Source organism: Anticarsia gemmatalis, chromosome 21 (assembly GCF_050436995.1).
Source record: "Anticarsia gemmatalis isolate Benzon Research Colony breed Stoneville strain chromosome 21, ilAntGemm2 primary, whole genome shotgun sequence".
In the NCBI taxonomy this organism is placed as follows: Eukaryota; Metazoa; Arthropoda; class Insecta; order Lepidoptera; family Erebidae; genus Anticarsia; species Anticarsia gemmatalis.
In genome coordinates, this window is record NC_134765.1 from 8,250,618 (window position 1) to 8,271,818 (window position 21,201).

General features: G+C 33.3%; 1 protein-coding gene across 2 annotated transcripts in view; it reads right to left on the reverse strand.

The window, feature by feature from the left end:
* LOC142982281 (atrial natriuretic peptide receptor 1-like) overlaps positions 1-21,201 on the reverse strand; it is a 165,714-nt gene that overhangs the window by 46,873 nt on the left and 97,640 nt on the right. For both annotated transcript variants that reach the window (XM_076128704.1, XM_076128703.1), the window contains exons 4-8: positions 14,608-14,821; positions 4,786-4,900; positions 3,944-4,091; positions 3,271-3,469; positions 1,508-1,599 (exon numbers count right to left, since the gene is read on the reverse strand). In XM_076128704.1, coding sequence (XP_075984819.1) covers positions 1,508-1,599; positions 3,271-3,469; positions 3,944-4,091; positions 4,786-4,900; positions 14,608-14,821 — 768 coding nt within the window. The remainder of the gene's footprint in view (positions 1-1,507; positions 1,600-3,270; positions 3,470-3,943; positions 4,092-4,785; positions 4,901-14,607; positions 14,822-21,201) is intronic.

Below are 21,201 nucleotides of genomic sequence, written 5' to 3' on the forward strand. Positions count from 1 at the left end.
TATAATATTTTATTTAAAATAAAAATAAATAAATAAATCGCCTATTTACATGAACAACGTGACATCTCAAAAAAAACTATTTTTACTCGATATCTCCAAAACTGGGTTATTTTTGCTTATTTTCAGAAGGCACGTTAGTTACCGCAACAATTTAATTGTTATTCTACATAAAAATTATAAAAATTATATTTTTTTTAGAATTTATCAACACTTAAATTTTTTAAATGGCTCTATTGTAAAGTTGTAGTTTAAAAAATATCACGTTGTTCTTGTAAAGAAGCGAAATATCATTGGACAACTCACACACGGTCATTTGATTCCAAACTAAGCAGAGCTTGTACTATGGTAACCAAATAACTGATAAACATACTTATTACTACTATTACTTATTAGTACTTAAATTCATACTTATACAAAAATAGATAAATAAATAAATGAAAAAAAAAAAAATATATATAGATAAATTGACATCCAGGCTCAGAACAAATACTCGTGCTCATCACACAAAGATTTGTCCCGGGTGGGATTCGAACCCACCACACGCGGCGCTACGGTTGTTGCGGCGAGGTGACCGCCTAAACCACTGTTATTTATTTAATTGGATCTTAAATTACACTCGTTATAATTGGCTAAAAAGTAGCTACCTCTTGGATATTATTAATCCATCCCTTAAAAAATAACTAACAGCAGAAATAAATGTGTCTGTTACGTTTTTCCTACTAAACCACTGAATCTGTAATCTGCACAAATAGGACTTTAAAAAAGAGATTATTCTTCCGGACGAAGTCACGAACGATCTTGTATTATCTATTTATTTATGTATAGACACACGTACAAACAAGGTGTCGATTCAATATATCACGTCCCATACAAGTTGTCAGTGTGTTCGTGACTCCGAAGTTACAAACACGTTTTGAATTTTCACACACCTGCACGTGATTTGAACGCCCAACAATTTGATTGAAGCATTTCTTATTGTATGCTTGACTAGCTGAGCCCCGCTGTTTTACTTGCGTTTCAATGATTATTTGGGTCTTGCAAGCTGTAGTGCAATATAAGATGATAAATACCTTCTATCTAAATCGCACCTTAATTTCAAAGTCAATTAAGGTATTTAAAATAGTCATAACATTTCGAAAAACACCGTTTCGGAAATCCTCGTTACGTCGTATAATAAATATTCTAAAATCTGAGTATGAGGATATATATGAAGGTAAATTTGTTTCTCTTTATCTACATGACTACCAAAACTTAATTAAATTTTCATTTTGCAAGTTTATAACCAAGTACTGACTAACTACGGACTAACATAAATAAATAAAAAAATCCGGCAAAGTCGTAGGCAGAAGTTACTAAAGATCTTTTGTTATATTTGAAGTACAAACAACCCAAAAAAAATCTAAAATATTTTATTGACATAAAATCTGTAACAATATCCACACATTGTCCTGACATCTATGCGAGCCGAAGCTGTGTAAAAAAAACTAAAAAGTTATAAGACACTTACCTCAAACTTGCTTGTATTCGGGTTCATATCAAGCAGTGAGTATGACGCCACACGATCACCATTGGAGTCTATAATCACTTCTCCAGTTATACCTGCAACAAACAAAGATTTTTATTTTTATAATAAACAATAATAATAAATATAAATAAAAATAAATAATAATAATAATATAAATATAATTATTTATAATATACATAACTAGCTGACCCCGCAAACTTCGTTTCGCCTAATAGCCCATTTTTAATAAATAGATAAATAAGGATCATATATCTTCTTTTTTATTTTTTTACGTAAGAACCATTCCCGTACTTCAACGAATACAATAAAAAATATATATTAGTGTCCAGCCGTTCACCTGTGATGGTGTGACCAAGAGAAATAGGGATTAATTTTTATAAATATAGATTTGATAAAATATTGCATATAATATTATCAAACAGAGCCACAACTCGGGAGATAAATAAGATTTGATTTTATAGCAATAATTAAATGAGAGAAAAATAATGATCATATATAGTCAAAAAACATAAAATTAAAAGGTATATTCCGAAATAATAAATAAATAATTAGAAATAATTATCACTTGCTCTAACGGTGAAGGAAAACATCGTGAGGAAACCTTGCATGCCTAAAAATTTGTTTAATACATTTATTGACAAATCTTTGTGTGATGAGCACGAGTATTTGTTCTGAGCCTGGTTGTCAATTTATCTATATAAGTATGTATTTAGAAGTATATAAGTATGTTTATCAGTTATTTGGTTACCATAGTACAAGCTCTGCTTAGTTTGGAATCAAATGACCGTGTGTGAGTTGTCCAACAATATTTATTTATTTATTTTATTTATTTATTGAGGGCATGCAAAGTCCCCAATCCGCACTTGGCCAGCGTGGTGGACTCAAGGCCTAACCCCTCCCCCTCGTTCGGGAGGAGACCCTTGCCCTGCAGTGGGACAGATATGGGTTATTAAAAAAAAAAAAAAAAAATCCGAACATTCCAGCAATCCTCATATATCAGAGTAACGAAAAATCAAATAGCTGTCATTATTCGTTTGTACAGGTCTATTCTCACTATACGACAGAACTTCAGCAAAGCGATTAACTGAATTAAAGAGGAAATTCAAATGTACTTAAATAAATCGCGATTCACAAAGATCTTTCACTCTTTTACTCATCACAATCTCAACAAGATTGAAGTTACCTAACTCTTCAATGAAAATTGAAGTTCTATTTAAAGCGAAACCTTACTGGACAACTGATAGCCTTACTTAGGCAATAAAACTTTAGCTGCAAGACACGCTTCTATAGATCCTCGACTCTTTACAACTTACATTCCATTAATCGTGAACGACCGCAGAAGTTAGAGTAAAGTTTCTTTCACAATAAATTTTCTTTACGAGTCGTTAAGGTTAAGCAACTGTCCCGAGCACAAGTTTCTGATGGGTGAACACTACAGTTATGATCTCTCTAATTTTATTATGGTTATCAGTATGTCAGCGCCACATAATAATAGCATTTCCAATAATAAATAAGAAGTGTTAATAGCAATATTAGCATTAATAACACGACGGCAATAGCGTAGTCGTCAAAAAGGTCATCCCGTTCCCACGACTGCACTATTGTTGGTTCGATTCTTCGATTTTGACACGGATTAAATGTTTGTATTCAATTAAAATTGATTGTTGGTACTGAAGTTGTCTTAAAAAAACGAAAACTAAAAAAATATATCGCCTGAATAATAAAATATCGAACTTGAACTGTACCTTGAAAAGTTCTATTCCACATGTTTCTAATAACTGCGGCGCCATCCAATTGGCCTCGAGGGTTCTCGGCTTCTCGTAGCGTGTCGTTCAACGCCAGCGCGTAGAGGAGGACCGCGTCGTAGAACGCTGCTACGAACGTAGACACCACCTCGTCTTTGCCGAATGTGTAGTTGTATTTCGTAGCGGCTAATGCTTTTACCTGAAAGGTTATATTGGTTAGTTCCATATTCCAAATATATACACTTTTTTTAGGGCTGTCATTATCTTAAATATTTTTTTAAAATTAAAAATGAAAAATTCACTCGAGTAGCAGTTTCAGGAAAAATTATATTCATCGTATTTGGATTTTAATGTGTAAAATGGTTTAAGTCATTGTTTTATATACATGTTAAAAAAATCCGTAAAGAATTCTATACACCAAAATCGCGACGCGACGCGAATTCGCAACGCAGAAAATTACGACATGAATTGCTGCGATGCGATTTCGTGCGGCAAGGCGTCTCCCACGGTGATCACCCTGGGCGAGGGGAATGCGCGTGCGAATCAATTCGAAAGTTCTTGTGATGCGATGTGCGAGCTCGTAGATTTTTACGATGCGATATCGCATCGCAGTTTTGTGTACAGGCCTTTTCCGTTTTTGCACCTATTGAATGGGAAGCGAAGTCTTACATACCCTGTCAGAAAATTGTAAGTATTCCTCCTTCTCAGGGGCAGGGCTGGTCACAGTCAATACAGCGCTGTACGCTCGCTTCGCTTTCTCATTGCGTTCTTCTGTGTCGCCTTCCACCTTCCACGGCTCTTTCGACGAAGCAGACGCCAGACTGAAAGTAAAATGAAGCGTTAAAATCATTTTATTTACAAAGTTAAATTGTGAATATTTTATTTTGCATGTATTAGATATATTTTTGTGAATGAGTATGAAAATTTCAGTGTTTCATTTTGTGGCGACTTTAAAAGGTGAGGCGGTTGTGCTTGTCTTTTTGTATACGTTAAGGGAATACTATAATAGAATATTCATTTAGAAACAGTAGAAGCTGAGTAAAATCAGTATTTTTCGTCTACTTAAACAGCCAAGAATACATTACATAAGCAGCACACCGATCACTTTTTGAAATCGTGTGACGGAAAAATATTACTGTCTGTAATCAGTCAGGGAAGACACAATAAAGGAAAACCTTCAACATGCAAAAGCAATAACACTTCAAGCAATGTAAGATTCATAAACAGTAGTTTGCGAGAGTGGTGAGCTTTCTCTCGCTCTGGGAGGAGAACAATGGGACAGTCTATCTATCTATAATATGGTTAGTGGTTAATCTAAAGGCCTTTGTAATGGCTTAACGACTGTTATCCTAATCGACAACAACCGGACCGACTTTTTACGTGCCCTTCGAAGCACGGAGACACTAAGTTCAAAAACCAGTCACCCATCAATAGAATGACCGCGCCAACCGTTGCTTAAACCACAGATCGTTTACGGACCGGTGAGCATAACTGGCTGGCTAAGACCATACTCACTTAGAAAACAGCTCGATGTTGAAGAACACATATTCTCCGGATGACACCATGTTCAAATCGTCAGCGGCCAGCATTATTTCTCTCACAGTACTCGGATTAGCACACACCACGACAACTGAAACAAAAAATATCTATTCGTTTAGTTTTGACTAATTAATTGATGTCATGGCGGTTCAAACCACCCAAAGCTCTTTGAAATGGCTTGGCGACGTCGGTTGTCAACTTAATGGTCAACAACCTGACCGACTTTTTGTCTGTCTTCTGGAAACCGGAGATGCTTCGCTCAAATATCACTAAGCGGCCAATCATTTATAGGAGGTAGTCCATCTTGAGCACCCGTTCGAATAGCACCTTCCTAACACATAATATGTAATATTTTATAACTATATTATTATTATTATACCCGGAACGTATATATATTATATTGATGGGTGCGCTACGTGGTCTAGTCCAGGTGCTTTTCGTTAAGGAGCTATTCAAACGGATGCTCTAAATGGACTACCTCACTTATAGCTTTCGAGTGCTAAGGGTTGTTTTATCAAAAGTAGGTCATGTCATGAAGCAGAAACAATTTGACATAAGTCAGTTTCATCCTATTACGACATACCACGGTTTGGCAGTCCCTTCTGTATCTGTGCGATCAAAGCGCAATCCTTGACAAATTTTATTACCTAAACTATTTTCATTAGACGGTAGTATTTGTTTAATAAATAAACGCTAACACCCAAAGCATTTAATTTAGAACGTGTTTATTTAGTCAAATGTGAACATCAAACGTACTGTCAGTATAACTTTAATAGGGTACTATAAAATACTTATTATAAACTTATAGATTATTAGAAAATGCCTGAAGTTGCGTACTAATCAACAAACGATTACGGAATTAAGGCAACACACCAAGGACCTGGTGAATTTAATATGCGAATTTATAAAGAGGTTAACAATCTTTGGCTTATTCACTTCATAAAAGCATAGCTTTTCTATGCGCCAGAAGTTATATTTTTGCCTATTTTAAGCTTACAGGTTCGACAATCAATCATTTTAAAATTACCAAATATCACTATGAACCCCCAAAACAGAAACGGTAAAAGTAAGCAGTATTTCTGTACATCCCACTAACAAATTAGTTCCGTAATGGCGGCAATTGGCCGTTGAGTATAATTAGCCACGGTCACTTTATAAGTCTTCTGATTAGTTCCCATTCACAAACACCTCATTAAAAATGCTGGCTAGTTTTCGAATTTTACACACATTTTCTTTTTTTATCTTTTAACGTATCTGGTTCGTAGCGTCCTTGGAATGGGAACCACAACCTTTTTTTAATGTAGCGGTTTTCCCATAAATACGAAAGTTGTGCTAAAATAAACGAAAAGTTAAGGTCTAATTATAAAGTAGAAAGTACCGTAGAAGTTTATTACATCAAATGATTGCTCCAAAATAAAAATATCATTTGTAAAAGAATTTTCAGCGAATCCTTTGATCTTTACATTTGAAACGCAAACGAAATAAAAAGTTAGTAATGCATCATAAAATAATTGTACGTATTACAGTAATTATAAGGTTATAGCACACATATCCTTTGGGAAACGGATATTAACCATACCGACTTTTATCTCCTCGGCGTTAGCTTTGACTTAAGACGTGAATCACAGTTTTCCGGCGCTACGACACTGCTATTGGGGCTCTTATGACTATTGAATTACTACTTGATACTTAGCCAGATATAAGGGTTGTCGAATAACCGATACAGTATACTAATACTAAACCCGGTACTTTGTAATTATTTCCCTACACCAACCAGCTCGAGATTTGCGAATTGATATGTCGCTCCTTCAATGCAAAAGGGCCACAACTCAAAAAAAATTGAAAATCGTTTTATTGCAAAAATGACACCTGAACCGACTATATTTTATAGTAAAAAAAAAACCCCCATCATTTTTGCTCATATTATGGCTGCACTGACTTACTGCCCTTTTTGCATTAGCTCACTTTGACAGGTAATGTCAGTGCAAAACAGCCACTTTGCGAGTTGCGCCCGGAGATTCAACGCAAATGCTCGTCAGTTGCATGAAAAAGTGCCACAATCCAAAATATGTCTGTGTTGGGTGCAAAATTTCAAGTTAATGTGATTATATTTTACAATACAAAACTACCATATTTTGGAAAACGTCCTTTTTGCATTCTAACTATAGTATTTGTTACCATATTTTGTAATACAAAAGTGCCATATTTCTGAAAACGACCGTTTTGCATTCAAACACTAGTATTTGTTATTATATTTTGTAATATAGCAGTAGGTATATTTTGAAATACGTCCCTTTTGCATTAAATTATTGTGGAATAATTAATCATTTTTAGCGTGCTAGAATGGGAAGGCCAGAAATATGACCGTTTGGTATGATAATAATTTTAGTTTTCGTTACTATTTTAAAAATAAAATAATACATTTTGATGCAGGCAAAGTAAAGAGGCACCCTTTCCTTTCAAATTCCTCTTTCAGGGGCAAGATCCGACCAGTCCTTTTCAAATGCGTCTAGGTCATCCTGCCATCTCCATTTAAGTCTCCCGCGTCTACTATGACCATCTTCTGGCATCCAGTTGGTAGATATGCGGGTCCACCTTTCCGAATGCATATGGATAATGTGGCCGGCTCAGTTCCATTTCAGCCAAGCGGTCTTCTCCCTTACATCTATGCGAGTTTGGGAGCGCAGTATAGAATTTCGGACGTGATCTGTTCTTTTGATGCATAATATACTATGCTCCATCGCTCTCTGGCTCTTTCTGGTTTTCCGTAAGGGACCATGTTTGGGCAGCGTAGGTAAGGACGGGTAGTAGGTATAAACATGTCGACGAGCTTTCACTTCAGTGATAGTGGAAGGTTACCCTTCATTAGCTCTTTCCTGGACCAGGATCTCTTTCAGGCACTTGTGACACGTTTGTCCAACTCTTTGTCCCGTCGGTTGTTAAAAGAGGTTATCTGGCCCTAGCAAGTGTACTCGTCGACATAGTCTATGACGTGCCCGTCTACCTCGACCCTACGTTTTGTGTTGTTGGTCATAACCTGGGTTTTTGTACGGTTCTTACTCAGTCCAATCTAAAGGTTTGCCGTGCTCAGATCTTTGAGCATTGATTCGAGTTCCGATGCCGAAAAAGAGAAGAGGACTATGTCATCTACAAAACAATGGTTTGTTAACTGTTTACCACTTACAACTATGCTTTTGATTGCCATAACACCGCCAGGCTCCTGAAAATTTCTCTGAGGGTGCTGGTAAATAACTTGGGAGATAGCGGGTCTCCCTGTTTCACGCTTGGAATGATATTGTTGTCTATTGCTTTGATGAGTTTGATGTATGAAGGTTCGATTCTACATAGTATCTTTAAGTAGGACTTGGATGGAGTGATGATTCTATGGCGGAATGAGTAATGCTGTCAAAAGCTTTGGAATAATCCACGAATGCTAAATATAAAGGCTTATAAAACTCAAAAACCTTTTCTATTATCTTATTTCTTTAATACTCCTGCTGCACTCAGTCTACTCGTCACGTTACCCATTGATTGATGATGATGATTGATGTTTAAATTTACTAAATAATGAAAGTTACGCACAAAGTTGATCTCAATGATTTTACTTACTTAATAAAAAGTTAAGATTTTTTCATTTAGATTGTTTAATACAATGTTTTCCTGGTCTATTCAGTTATGGTTTTACTTAGTAATTATTATTAAACTTTTTGATACGGTTTTTTTACCAAAAAAGTACAATTAACCATTTTTATTTGTAAAAGTGTGTTTAATTTTTGACATATTTCTCACAATATTGGTTCAAATTTTGAATGCAAAAGGGACTTATATGATTTTTTCTCTTAATAGGTAACAGCTATTACAAAGTTTATTTTGTAGAAAGATAGAGCTAAAAAATACGCATCCAATGATATATTAACATCTTATGTTTAATAAATAAATATATGAAATATTATAAAAAAACAGTTTCAAAAATTTGTTTTGGCTCTCCTGTAAAATTTATAGATTTCGATTTGTGGCCCTTTTGTATTCAAGGAGCGATGTGTGCTACGAGTTTTAGTTCTGTGAATGCCAACGCATAAATTCCGGGTAATAATAATTTTATTGAGGAGATCTGAACAGAGCTGGCTTAGTTAATTTTCACACATACTCCTACTATATGCGAGAAATAGAAAATAGAGCTGAAAATTTTATTCATAATAATATAGTGGTTGGAAGTAAAATTAAATGTGCACTAAGCACAAGTTTTTTAAAATTAATGTTGTTAATGAGTGTAAATCAAGTTTTCAAGGAGATATTTATGAAATAATTATGAAATAAGTAAATGATGTTGAATAGAATTATGGTTAAGTTTAATGTTAAAATGTAGATCATAATATAATATCAATGCTGCAGTATGATCTTTGTTTTCCGTTCTTATTAAAATCTTATTTATGATTTTGAACAAAAGAGTAAGAGCTAAGCTTAAAAAAGTGCAGAATACGAAGAAAATAATTTGCAAAAAATCGTTTTATTTCATCTTAGACAGTCTAATATCGCTTCTCATAAATGCAAGACATCGTAAAAAGACCTACGTTGTCGACTTGCATTGATATTGTACCAAAACAACGAAACAAAAAAATAATATTAGTCGTTTTATTATCACGCTCTTCGCATACCAATAGCTATCTTATTAAAATACAAGACATATTTCGTGCGTGTCTCCAGAATTTGTATTAGAATATTTGTATGATATTAAATTGTTTGAACTTTTGCTGGGAAAATACATTTAAATTTGTATGTAAATGGTCGTGGCTTGAACTCGAGTTCAAAGAGTTCAGTTGGAAACAGTTTTGAACCCTGAAAAATTACCCTTTGTGCCAAAACAGGTACGGTATCAAGAGTTCAGAAAACATTTTATAGGCGTGAATATAAATTAAACAATTTTTGACCAAGTTTGTTCATGTGTTGTATAAGTGCTGTTCTTTTTGCTTTCCTATCATCTGACAAATCCTGTAAGTGTGTGATTTCAAATAATAATAAAAAATTTTCGACGACAATCTACCGGTCTGCAGAGCGCAACAAATTCTATTATAATCTCAGAATGTAAATCAAAACTTAAAGAATATTTTTCATAATTTCTTAATTTCTATATTTTCAAGAGTTCGTTAAAATATTGATACGATGCGATGCAAGAAACAAATTAGTGTTTATATAATCTCCGACACATAATCTATTTTACATATACAGATTTCCCGACGGTCGCATTCGCGTGCATCGTTTGTAAATGCATTATAAATATAGATGCAAACAGGATGTGGTTTATACATATTTGATGTTGCACTAAAATGAATATCAAGTAGCTTGTTACGCAATGATCCTGATAGAGACAGACTTATAGGAAAGAAAAGGACAGCAAGCTTATTAGTATAAAGAAGATGAAAGAGGCTCCAAACCTAACAAGTATTTGGCAGTGTAAGGAAAAGGTGAACAAAATACACACGTTTCGCTGTTTACTTTTTTGGTTTCGGGTAATAGGAGGCGAACATATTGCCGTATACAAGGAACTTTATAAGACATCGGGCTGAAATTGAGAATAATATACCGTACAGAAGCTTGATTCTCTACTATTATCAAGCGTCGACAACTAGTTAGAATTGAAAAAAAATGTATTAGAATCAGCGCCTCTAGCGGACGTCGTAGAAACGATTTCGGTAGTACATTTTAAATGTCAATCTCTCGCTACTCGATGGTTCGATTGTCGAGAATTGCGCTACAGGTTTCTTGCTACAGGCTGCTTACAAAAATATACCAAATCATTCTCAACCCATTCCAAGAATGGTAGGTACCCAACATTTCACGTACCTACTAAGCAGCAGTGACAAGAGAGACATTCAGTTTAAATAAAGTCTGAAGAAAATATAATTGTACAAGTAGTTGTCTTTTCAAACAAAAAAGTAACAAATATTTACTGTGACTACCCTTATACCACAACAAACAAACATATAAAACAGGCATACAGTTTTATGTGCTGTTCGTACGAAAGCCGACAAATCAAAGAAAAGCCTCCGGCATCGAGTTATTGCATACCAAAAGGTTTCAGTCGATCCACGTCTGCACTCGAAAGACATTTGAAATTCAAATTATGTTTCATCTCGATTTTCTTTGCCAATGCATGCATAAGGTGGATTTAAGAAACGAGAGAGAAACTCCGATGAATGTTATTGGCGAAAATTTTTAAATATTTATACGTATTGGTAATTTGATACCTAAGATTTTCGCGGCATACTTTTTAAAGAATAAATTTAAACCATTACTGTCCCAATGCTAGACAAGGGTCTAATGCTAGATAAGGGTCCGTAATGAGTGAGGGTAGGCTTTCAGTTCACCATGTTGGCTAAGTGCGGGTTGGGAAGTTTTTATTCCTTCAAGAACTCTGTTAAGGATTGAATGGTCAACTTGTCTGTTTCGACTACAGGCGTCTGATCAAAGAAGGTTTGACAAACCATCAAAGAGCTTACGCCAAGCAACGGACATAATCTGGTAGTGCAATATCTGTATAGTCTGTATTGTCGAGTATCGAGAATTTGACATTTAAAATGTACTGCCAAAATAGTTCTTACGGAGCCCGGTAGAGGCGCTAAACAGATTTTCGTGTAAAATTTCTCGATAGCTAGCCGTTTTTCGATAATTGATAGTAGTTAAGAATTGAACTACGGGTTGCTATCATTATTGATGTTAATTTCAATGGTGAATCCGTAATTTTGTTTTGCTAGGTTTAAACCTTCACGTAGATAAGTATAAAAACGTGAATGTTTTAAGCATAAAAATATTCTTAACATTTTGTTTCTAATACAAGAAGAAGCGCATTTCGCAAGCGCTCGCAAACCTTGCCTCATACATCCTACTTCCAAAAAAAAACTGTTATTCTCCCAGTTAATTCAAAAATGTACAAAATCTTCTAAAATACAAATGAACATTAACATAAAAACAATGGGAATCCAATCGGCAATTACATATTTTCTAGTATAATTAATAATTCATTTTTGAAAATACAATAGAAATGCAAAATACTCGTAAATTATAAAATATTTCAACGCTGAATAATAATTATTATTTGAATATATTTGTTCTGTCATCACTTCGCATGGCTATTTGCATTTGCAATACGGTAAAATTCAAAAATTGTTTAATTTCAAATAAGTAATATTAGGTCGGGGAAAAAGTCTTTTCACATTATAGTATGTATGAACTTGTAATAAAATCTTTTTGGCTTCAAGAATCACAAATGAGTGCACGGTTCAGTTTTCAGTTCAGGTTAAAATATAAACCCAAATATCGACCTTTTTGTGTAAAGATAAGATTTTATTACAAGTTCATACATACTATAATGCGAAAAGACTTTTTTCCCGACCTAATATTTACTTTAACATTAGAAACTATCGTGGATTTACGCATTTCTCATACTGTACTACTGATTGCTTGTGTGACGCGGTCGGTAGCGTAACCGGCCGTTGACCACGAGATCTTAGATTGCTATGCGATGCGATTAAAGTGCTATTGGTCTTTTTCTAATATCTATTACACTATTCTTAATAGTAGTCCGGAGTTTGGTAAAGCGCCCGGTATATTGAAATCAGCTCGCTTCCTATTACGCTAACATTGTAAATAGCGAAACACGCGTGTATTTCATACATCACTGCCTACACTTTCGGGTATAACAGGCGTGGCATTATGCCCGCATTTATTGAAGTAATAATTCAAACAAATAATTTCATTTAAAACGATTTCAAAAGCCTTCTTACTTAGTTAAGACCGCTTTCTTTACAAAAAAAAAAAATATCGGGTTGAAAGCTCATTTATTACTAAGCTCAGATCAAAATAGCTATTTTCTTTCAAGAGAGTGTCAAAACACTGGCCATTGAGACGTCTACTTACCCCTCCTATTTGAACCTAACAATGGACTCAACGACCTAACGTCTCAGTGTTGTAAGTGGGTTCAATTCCCAGACTGAAGCCAAACAACGTGTGTGACTTTAAATGTCTGTGTTTTTCTATAATACGTTTTCAAAAAGTTTTTCGACCGATATTGTTTTTCTTAGACTTATTGAATAGGGCTGTGAATCGTATGTTTTGTATGCAAAACACTTATTGAATCTTGTGTTAAGCAGGACTTTAAAACGATTATTCTTTTAATAAATAACTTAAAATCGAACGTTTCATGAACCGAATTATTATTAGTATATGGAAAAGTTATATTTAAGTTTGCATTTATCAAAGGACGCAATTTTATTTTTTAATGTGTAGGCCAGTAGAAGCTTCGTTTGGGTGTGCATAATATAAAAATAGCTGATTCTAAGAGTTTGACATTTAAGCTGTGATACAGCGCCGCGATGGTTTATTTATTTAAATGTCGACATAATCTATACCAATATTATAATCTATACCAATATTATAAAGCTGAAGAGTTTGTTTGTTTGTTTGTTTGAACGCGCTAATCTCAGGAACTACTGGTCCGATTTGAAAAATTCTTTCAATGTTAGATAGTCCATGTATCGAGGAAGGTTATAGGCTATATATCATTACGCTACGACCAATTGGAGCAGAGTAGCAGTGAAAAATGTTACAAAAACGGGGAAAAATATTACCCATTCTCTCTTATGTGACGCAAGCGAAGTTGCGCGGGTCAGCTAGTAAAATATATTAACAAAAAAAGAAAAAAGTCAATGAACTAAATTGTTCGTCTAAAGGTTTCACCATAGTTGCATATAGAGCGATTTTTTTCGAATTTTTGGTAGGTATATTTTTATGGTTCCGTAGCCAAAAGGTAAAAACGGGCCCCTTTTACTTAGACTTTGCTATCTGTCAACAGGAATGTCGGTTAAAGGGAACTGTCGATGTATTTTTGTTGCCGCTATAACAACATACATATAATGTTATACAAAAAACAGAATTAAATAAATATTAAAAAGGCCTCCCATACAACATGATTATTTTTGTCGTTTTTACTAAAAATGGTACGGAACTCCGCGTGCACGAATTAGACTCGCGATTGGCCGGTTTTTTTCCATCACTTTATCCTTAAGCATCGCGTTAAATAATATTGCAGAGGAGTTTAAAAAACTTGTTTAAAACACGTCGAATTCAAAAACTTTGCAGTTTTATAACTTTTATAAAACTCAGAGAGTTTGAAAAATGGCGGCTTAATTAATTAAAATGTCATAAACAGATGCTGGGATGTCAGTATCAGATGTTTTTCAATTTTAACACTATTAATTAAATGTTTTAGTTCAATGAATAATCTTTTGCAAGACTAAATGTCCAAGTGCCGAAATATTATTCTATTTATTTAACAATAACTGACTTTTGAAATACTTGAACCGTAAAACATTCGTAGTAGTATAAAAATAATAAATGTCGCAGAAATATATTGTAAGAATGTAAAAACAATTCTATGAAACACCAAATTTTAATTAATTTATTCAGATCTTGAATTTAAAAAGTATCTATCAACAATGCAGTCTATTTTTCTTTGATCTTTGTTAAATAATATTATACGAATTGGAAATATACAATCAATTTTCGAACATCAATAAGTTAACAACTATTTGAAATCCATGCTGTTCATTGATTAACACGTTTCGTTAAAGCAGCAATGTACTGAATAGTGACCATCAATTTGACGTACACTAGTTGTCAATTGAGATACAAGTTTTCTTCTACCGTTGTATCTTTTCCTTTATGCAAACCGTAAATAAACACACTATAAACGCTCAACCATTTATTTTCTCAACGATAAAGGTTTACTTCTCCGTTACTTACTTCGGGTGTTCAAAGATAACTTTTGCAGTAGTTCCCTTAACTTTGTCGATGTGGTGTTGGTCTCGTCAAATGGAAGGGCAGCGATATCACCCGTGTTTTTCTTGTTTAAGACAGTGAATACCGCGCTTAATGTAAGAAAACAGGGGCTATTGCCCTTCCCTGTCGCAGGATCGTTGTTGTGGTACAACATGCCGAGACGACGCCAGTTGAATTCCTGTAACAAGTAAAGAATTTTTATATTTGGTAGTTGCTTTATGATAGCGGGAATTTAAAATAAATATTTGGAAAGTATTTGAAGATTCTGGACTGAAACATGTAGTCAAAAGCTTAACTAAGAGTGAAATTTATTTTAAAATGATATTTCAGTTCAGTGTTTTATAAAAAAGGGAGTCGAAAATTGAGAAAATAATTTTGATTGAAGAAAATAAGAGTGAGAAGTGAAAAAAATGTGTTTTAAATAAATAGAAAATACAAAAGACAGATCACGAAAAAGCATTTATTTATCAATTTAATAAAAAGTAATCCTCCGTATAAAAAATACATAAAACTAGCTGCAACAGAGACAAAGACATAAAAAAAACAAAATGCAACAATCACTATGAACATACGAAAATAATTATAAGCAACTGAACAACAAAAACATGAAAAATATTCCTCATTTGATTAATATTTGTAAAAATATATAATATATAGTATATAGTTTAGTAAATAATAGAAGCCCATAGTACAACAAAAAATATTAAAATTCCACAATTTCAAACTTAAAAATTCCGTTTGTAACGTTTTTACGTCGAGTTTTGAGTTGAAGCGATCTAGGTACTTTAAAAAATAATTCTAATTTTCCAAAATTAACTTACAGAAGTGAAGCCACGCAGTCAGTTGGTAAAACATAAGCTTCTAATATACCTAATGAATACGTTTCGTAAGGTATTCTATTAAATACTGTATTCCTTAGAAATATAATATCAATTTTGAGCTGTCTGCTCGCTTTCAGTGAAATTAATTACATATCATATTTTACACCTCCGCTTCCAGTTACAGATTCGCATATATTAAAACCATCTTTAGTTAAAAACGAAACTACAATTTATTAAGAACTTTATACACGACTAAATAAGGTCGATATTCGAATGGAAAACAATATCATCTGGTAGAGCTTGTCAATAGAAGTAATATATTGTCATACGATCCCAAGAACCTGATATTATTGTATTATTTAATCTTGATTTAAATGAAAAGCTATTTCTTAAATTAACTTAAAATATTTTGCCAAACCTAAATATTTACGTTTCTTGAACTACCTAACGTCTTATCTTAAAGTCCCTTGGGATGAGATAAAGTTCTCTGTAAGCGTCTGGAGAGACATTTACTCCAAATATTATAAATAAAGAAACAAATATTTTGAGCTAGTCTAGTCTATATTATAGTCTAAGAACTTAGTATATAGCCTTGTAAGCAAGGTTTTCACCTGGCGGAGGTATACAAAAATTAGAATTTGAAACTTCTATGATGCAGCTGACTCACTGTAGTCTATTTTCTTAATTTCGGACCTGCATGCCTAGTTTCTCTTTTAAGTTGTCAGTCTATAATATCGATACCGTCTAAGTATAATGAGTCAACTGACATTATAGTAATTTTACAGGAGAGCGATTTGAGGGCAAACTGTTCCTCTTCCTTTGGTATAAAATGATTTGATTTTTGTTATTATTATTCGGTAATTATTATTTATTAAGATCACATTAAGTTCATGGTTTATTATGTGCGTTTATATAAAAATAATAAAATACCGGTATTTGTTAGATCACTCAGTATGCTTGGGAGGTATCATAATAAAAGTGTCAATAAACGTTTCATTTTAAAATTTATAGAATTAAATTGCGCGTGTTAGTCAATAAGAAATAAGATTATGCAAAATTACAAAAGTCAGATATTGAACCAAAAATAAAAACTATTTTAAATACCTATAAATAGATTTATATCTGAATAAAATATGTAAAGAGGACGCAAATTTTAATAATAATCACATGTTTCGAAGCACTTGACCAAACATAAGTTCGACACAGAATTAGTCTGCTATGCTAATTTAATGCGAAAATACATATATATTATATGAAAGTATCTGGTTTAGGTATACAAGTGAATCTAAACAATGTTGGTATAATCTAAAACCACTTTACTACCGGAGGTTATTCAAATATAAATCTGAAAATATTTTATTTTTACCGCAGTTAAGAATATTGTGACGAATAAAATCGATGCTAGATAATGTTTTTTGTTGCTCCTGTTTACCTAGGTATTTTCACGAATGGTAGACGCAAAGACGTAATATAATTTATATAACATGGTGCTGCACACGCGTAGCGTAATGCTCTGCAGTCGGAACTGTCGATTATCGAGAGTTTGACATTTAAAATGTATTGCAAAAATAGTTCCTACAACGCCCGCTAGAGGTGCTGATTACATATTCATAAATTTTTATTTTAGATAGCTAGCTTGTTGTTGATAGTCGATAGTGGTATAGAATCACGCTTCAGTTCTTTTTCCTTGACACGCTACCGCGGGGCTAGATTTTATAAGAAATTCATTAAAAAGGCGTACCATTACAATTACAAGCTAAACGAATTTGTGCCCAAATCTAGTTGTACTACCAATCTTAATGAAACAGAACCCGCACCAGTTTACAGATTCAGGTCACATGTAATTGGTTTCAGTCAAAACAATGCACCCAAAGCTTTCTAGTGGGACGAATACTCAATTACAGAACAGTACAGTGGCACCTCGCACTGGAATTGTATTTATATAGATACCTACCCTCTTATTCATAAACACACTATAAACCTATTTTAGTTAAAAAGCTACTATAATATGTTTTCTCTTTTTCATTACGCTAAGGAGTGAAAGAAACAAAATTCTTTATAAGCCTTTCACAACTTCATATATTTTTATGAATAAGAGGGCTAGAATTTTGCGTAGAACAAACGGTATCGAGCAAGCTGTGTTTGAATGCATTTAAGTAATTATTGCATGTAAGTAAAACATTCATTGCATTATTATCGCACTGCTGAGATAGGGTCTCTTCTCGAAATAAGAGAAATTTGAACCCACTATGCTGGCCGTGTACGAGTGTATGTGTACGAGTTACTCAGATTTTATATTCTTTCAAGCATGCAGTTTCCTTACAATATTTGCCTTGCACTGTACCTTGCACTGTATGACAAGATGTAAGGATGTGAATGAGACAAGAAGTTTTTAAGGACAATACCAAGTGGCATTTTTTTGTTTTTGCCCTTTGGGAAAAGGCGTCACTTTATGTAGGTATGTATTTTTCTTTACTGTATCGCAAGTGAGAATCAGCCTCAAACTTCAAGCTTACTTTTTCTCTCTCTATTTCGCACCTCATTAACTTAAATATTAGTGGTGTCAAGCCCTAATTCGTTTTCAGCACAGTCAATGACAAATTATACGAAGTTTGCTCTCGAAATTTCTTAATACTTTTAATTAGCGAAGTTTATTTATGAGCGAACTTTGCTCATTATTAAGTTAAAACATGATAACCGTCCCGGGAAATGTTGGGAATGCTAATTTGTATTTTATTTTTGAAACTTTGGATAATAGGAATCTAGCTTTTGACAACGATAATATATTTTATATTATCTTTATTGCTATCTATACAGCAGTTCAATGAATTGCAACGTTTCCGAATACTAGTATTATTAGCATTCAATTCTTGGATCCAGTCTACTAAACTTTGTCACTAATATTTAAGCGAAGTTACCAGCACATTTTTTTTTTCTGAGACTAGACTACATAAAGATGGAAATGATATTGTATTGGGATAAACCTTTAAATAATTTTAAAGGTTTTTGTAAGGATGAATAAAAAAAAAGTTGAACGTTACGAAAACCAGCCTTTTTATAAAAAAGGAACCTACAAAAAACTATTTGCTCTGAAAAGCAAAGTTTCTTTTTGGGGTAAAAAATAATCTTCGTTACATTTACTCTAAAAAATTACAAGTTCTTTATTAACGTTCCTAAATTGTGTAAACTACTTGTAAGATTTTTTATAAAGTTTTAAAAATTAATAACCGTCAAAGAACTTAATTACTTCGTTTTAATCCGCTTGCTCCAACTAAGGTAGTAAAAGAAAATTACCTAATTCTTTCAAATCATAGTGAGTTTTTTAAAGAGGTAATGTTTATGAGTTTGTATAAAGTGAGAATCTTAGAAAATAATTATCCAAAAGAAAAAATGCATATTTTCTAGAGCTTAGCCTATTTTCCAACTACTCAGTCTGGAGTTTCTCACGTTTTCCAACTATGTTAGAGTCGGCTTCCAGTTATACGGTATGTAGCTGAATACCAGTATTTAACATGGAGCGACTGCCTTTCTCGATACTCCTCGGTATGACTAGTTGTCAGAATTTCAAGCTTAACTTTTAACTTTCGCCTTGCATGTGTATTCACACATTCAGGTTGAAATTAGTGTTTGCGTTAATTCCCGTATTCTATTATATAATAAAGACTTTAAAGCTTCTGACTAGTTGAAAATTTAAGGAAATTACTTGTAACCGAATAGTACGGCACTACACAGCTATAAATAACGGACTCAACATACAATCAGACTCGATACAATGATCCCTGGAACACACAATTTATGTCTGTTCAGTATGTTCAATACGATACCAGGTTAATTACAAGCAAAATTGAACTAATATGCTGTAGCTCAATTCTCTACTAATTTTGTATGAAAAACTGATCAGCGCCTCTGACGGGTGTCGTAGGGAAACATTTTGGCAGTACATTCTAAATGTCAAAAAATCGATAGCTAGCCGGTTGTCGGTAGTCGATAGTGGTAGAGAATCGAGGCACAGTAGCTCGATTCTCTACTACTATCGACTACCGACAACCGAACTGTCATCGAGAAATTTTGTATGAAAATCTGATCAGCGCCGCTGACGGGTGTCGTAGGAAACATTTTGGCAGTACATTCTAAATGTCAAATTTCGATAGCTAGCCGGTTGTGGGTAGTCGATAGTGATAGAGAATCGAGGTACAGCTCTGTATACATTTTATTAGCTACAGAGCTGGTACTATGGTAACCAGATAACTAATTAACATTCTGATAAAATGTATGTACCGTAAAATCGGTTTAGTTTAGCAAACGTTGTTGCCGGTTAATTTGATTATATAAATGTTTACAATGTTAACCGTTTCATCAAAAGAATATCTATAATTTTAGATAATGTGTTAAAATAGTGTTTAGGTTTTGAGAGGTATGTATTTTCCAGTCGTTTTTATAAAATTCTGAGAACTGTTCTTATAACTGGATTACTAATAAAATTTAATTAAGTAATATAAATTTTGAAATTAAAACTATCTTGATTACACATCAAGAGAGTTTTGTTGTAGATCGACATTCAACAATTTTATATGAAAAATAATAATTTTCTCAAACATAATTCAAAATCAAATCATTTATTAATTAAGCCCAAACACTTATGATAGTCGTTACAATAACTGAATCACTGGCTTGAAAAGGCGAGCACTGTGAGAAAAGCTACCAAAAAACTTCGTAGTTCAAGCAAATTCAATACTTCAAAACATTAAAATACCACGGCTAAATCACTTATATCAAAAGTACGTAATATCATTACATCCCTAACGAAAGGTATCGACGTGATTTGACTTCCCGTTTTATCATCTTGACCCTCATCTCAGAAACCTATTAAATGTCCCTCAGATTTTACAATAGGATCTCGGAGATTGACGTGATTACAATTCGGTTACTTCATTTATTTGAGAACCTGAGCAAAGTATTATTAACGAAAATCGGTAAATGTTAGAAGAAATTGTTGCTTACTGATCCAAAGTTAATTTAAATATTTACAAACATGTTTCACACTGGCATTTTTAAGCTCACTTATTGTCAAAATATTTTCATGCGAATAGTATTCTCACTGGATGGAGAAGTAGTTATTAAAGGAGACAAATTACCCTCCAGTATTCTTTTTTAATTTAAGGTATCTGGGTAGTAACCGTCTTTGACTATTTATATCTTTTGAAACTATCAATCTGAAAATAAACTCTTTTTATTTTAAAAAAATTGTATCTCTCCGTGGTATTTTTATCTGACAGCTCTTACCTTAAACTACCGGTTTGTTATCTACATACCTATGACGCTTAGTCAGGCCTTACGAATTTGAGACGCTTTAAGAATCTTTATGAGGTATATTATTATCTCAATTTGATTACGATTTAAGTCACGAAGGACGATTATCTGCCTTGATCGTATTTAAATTTAGTTTTTATTTCTGTCGAAGCTATTTTTGGCCCAAAATTGAGATAACTGGTTTTATTTCGATATGCAAAGATTTACCTTATATAACTTTTTATACCCTTTTTTTGAAGTCGGATTTAATTTACTTAATCCGTAGAATTTTAAAATGGAAGTTCCATTCTACAAATATTTATATCTTGACATTTGTTTTTTTACCAAACTATAAACAAAGTCTACATAACTAATGAATAGAGAAAGCAAAGCACATGTACTTACTAAAAAAACTCACAAAAGCGCAATAAAAACGGCATACAAAGAA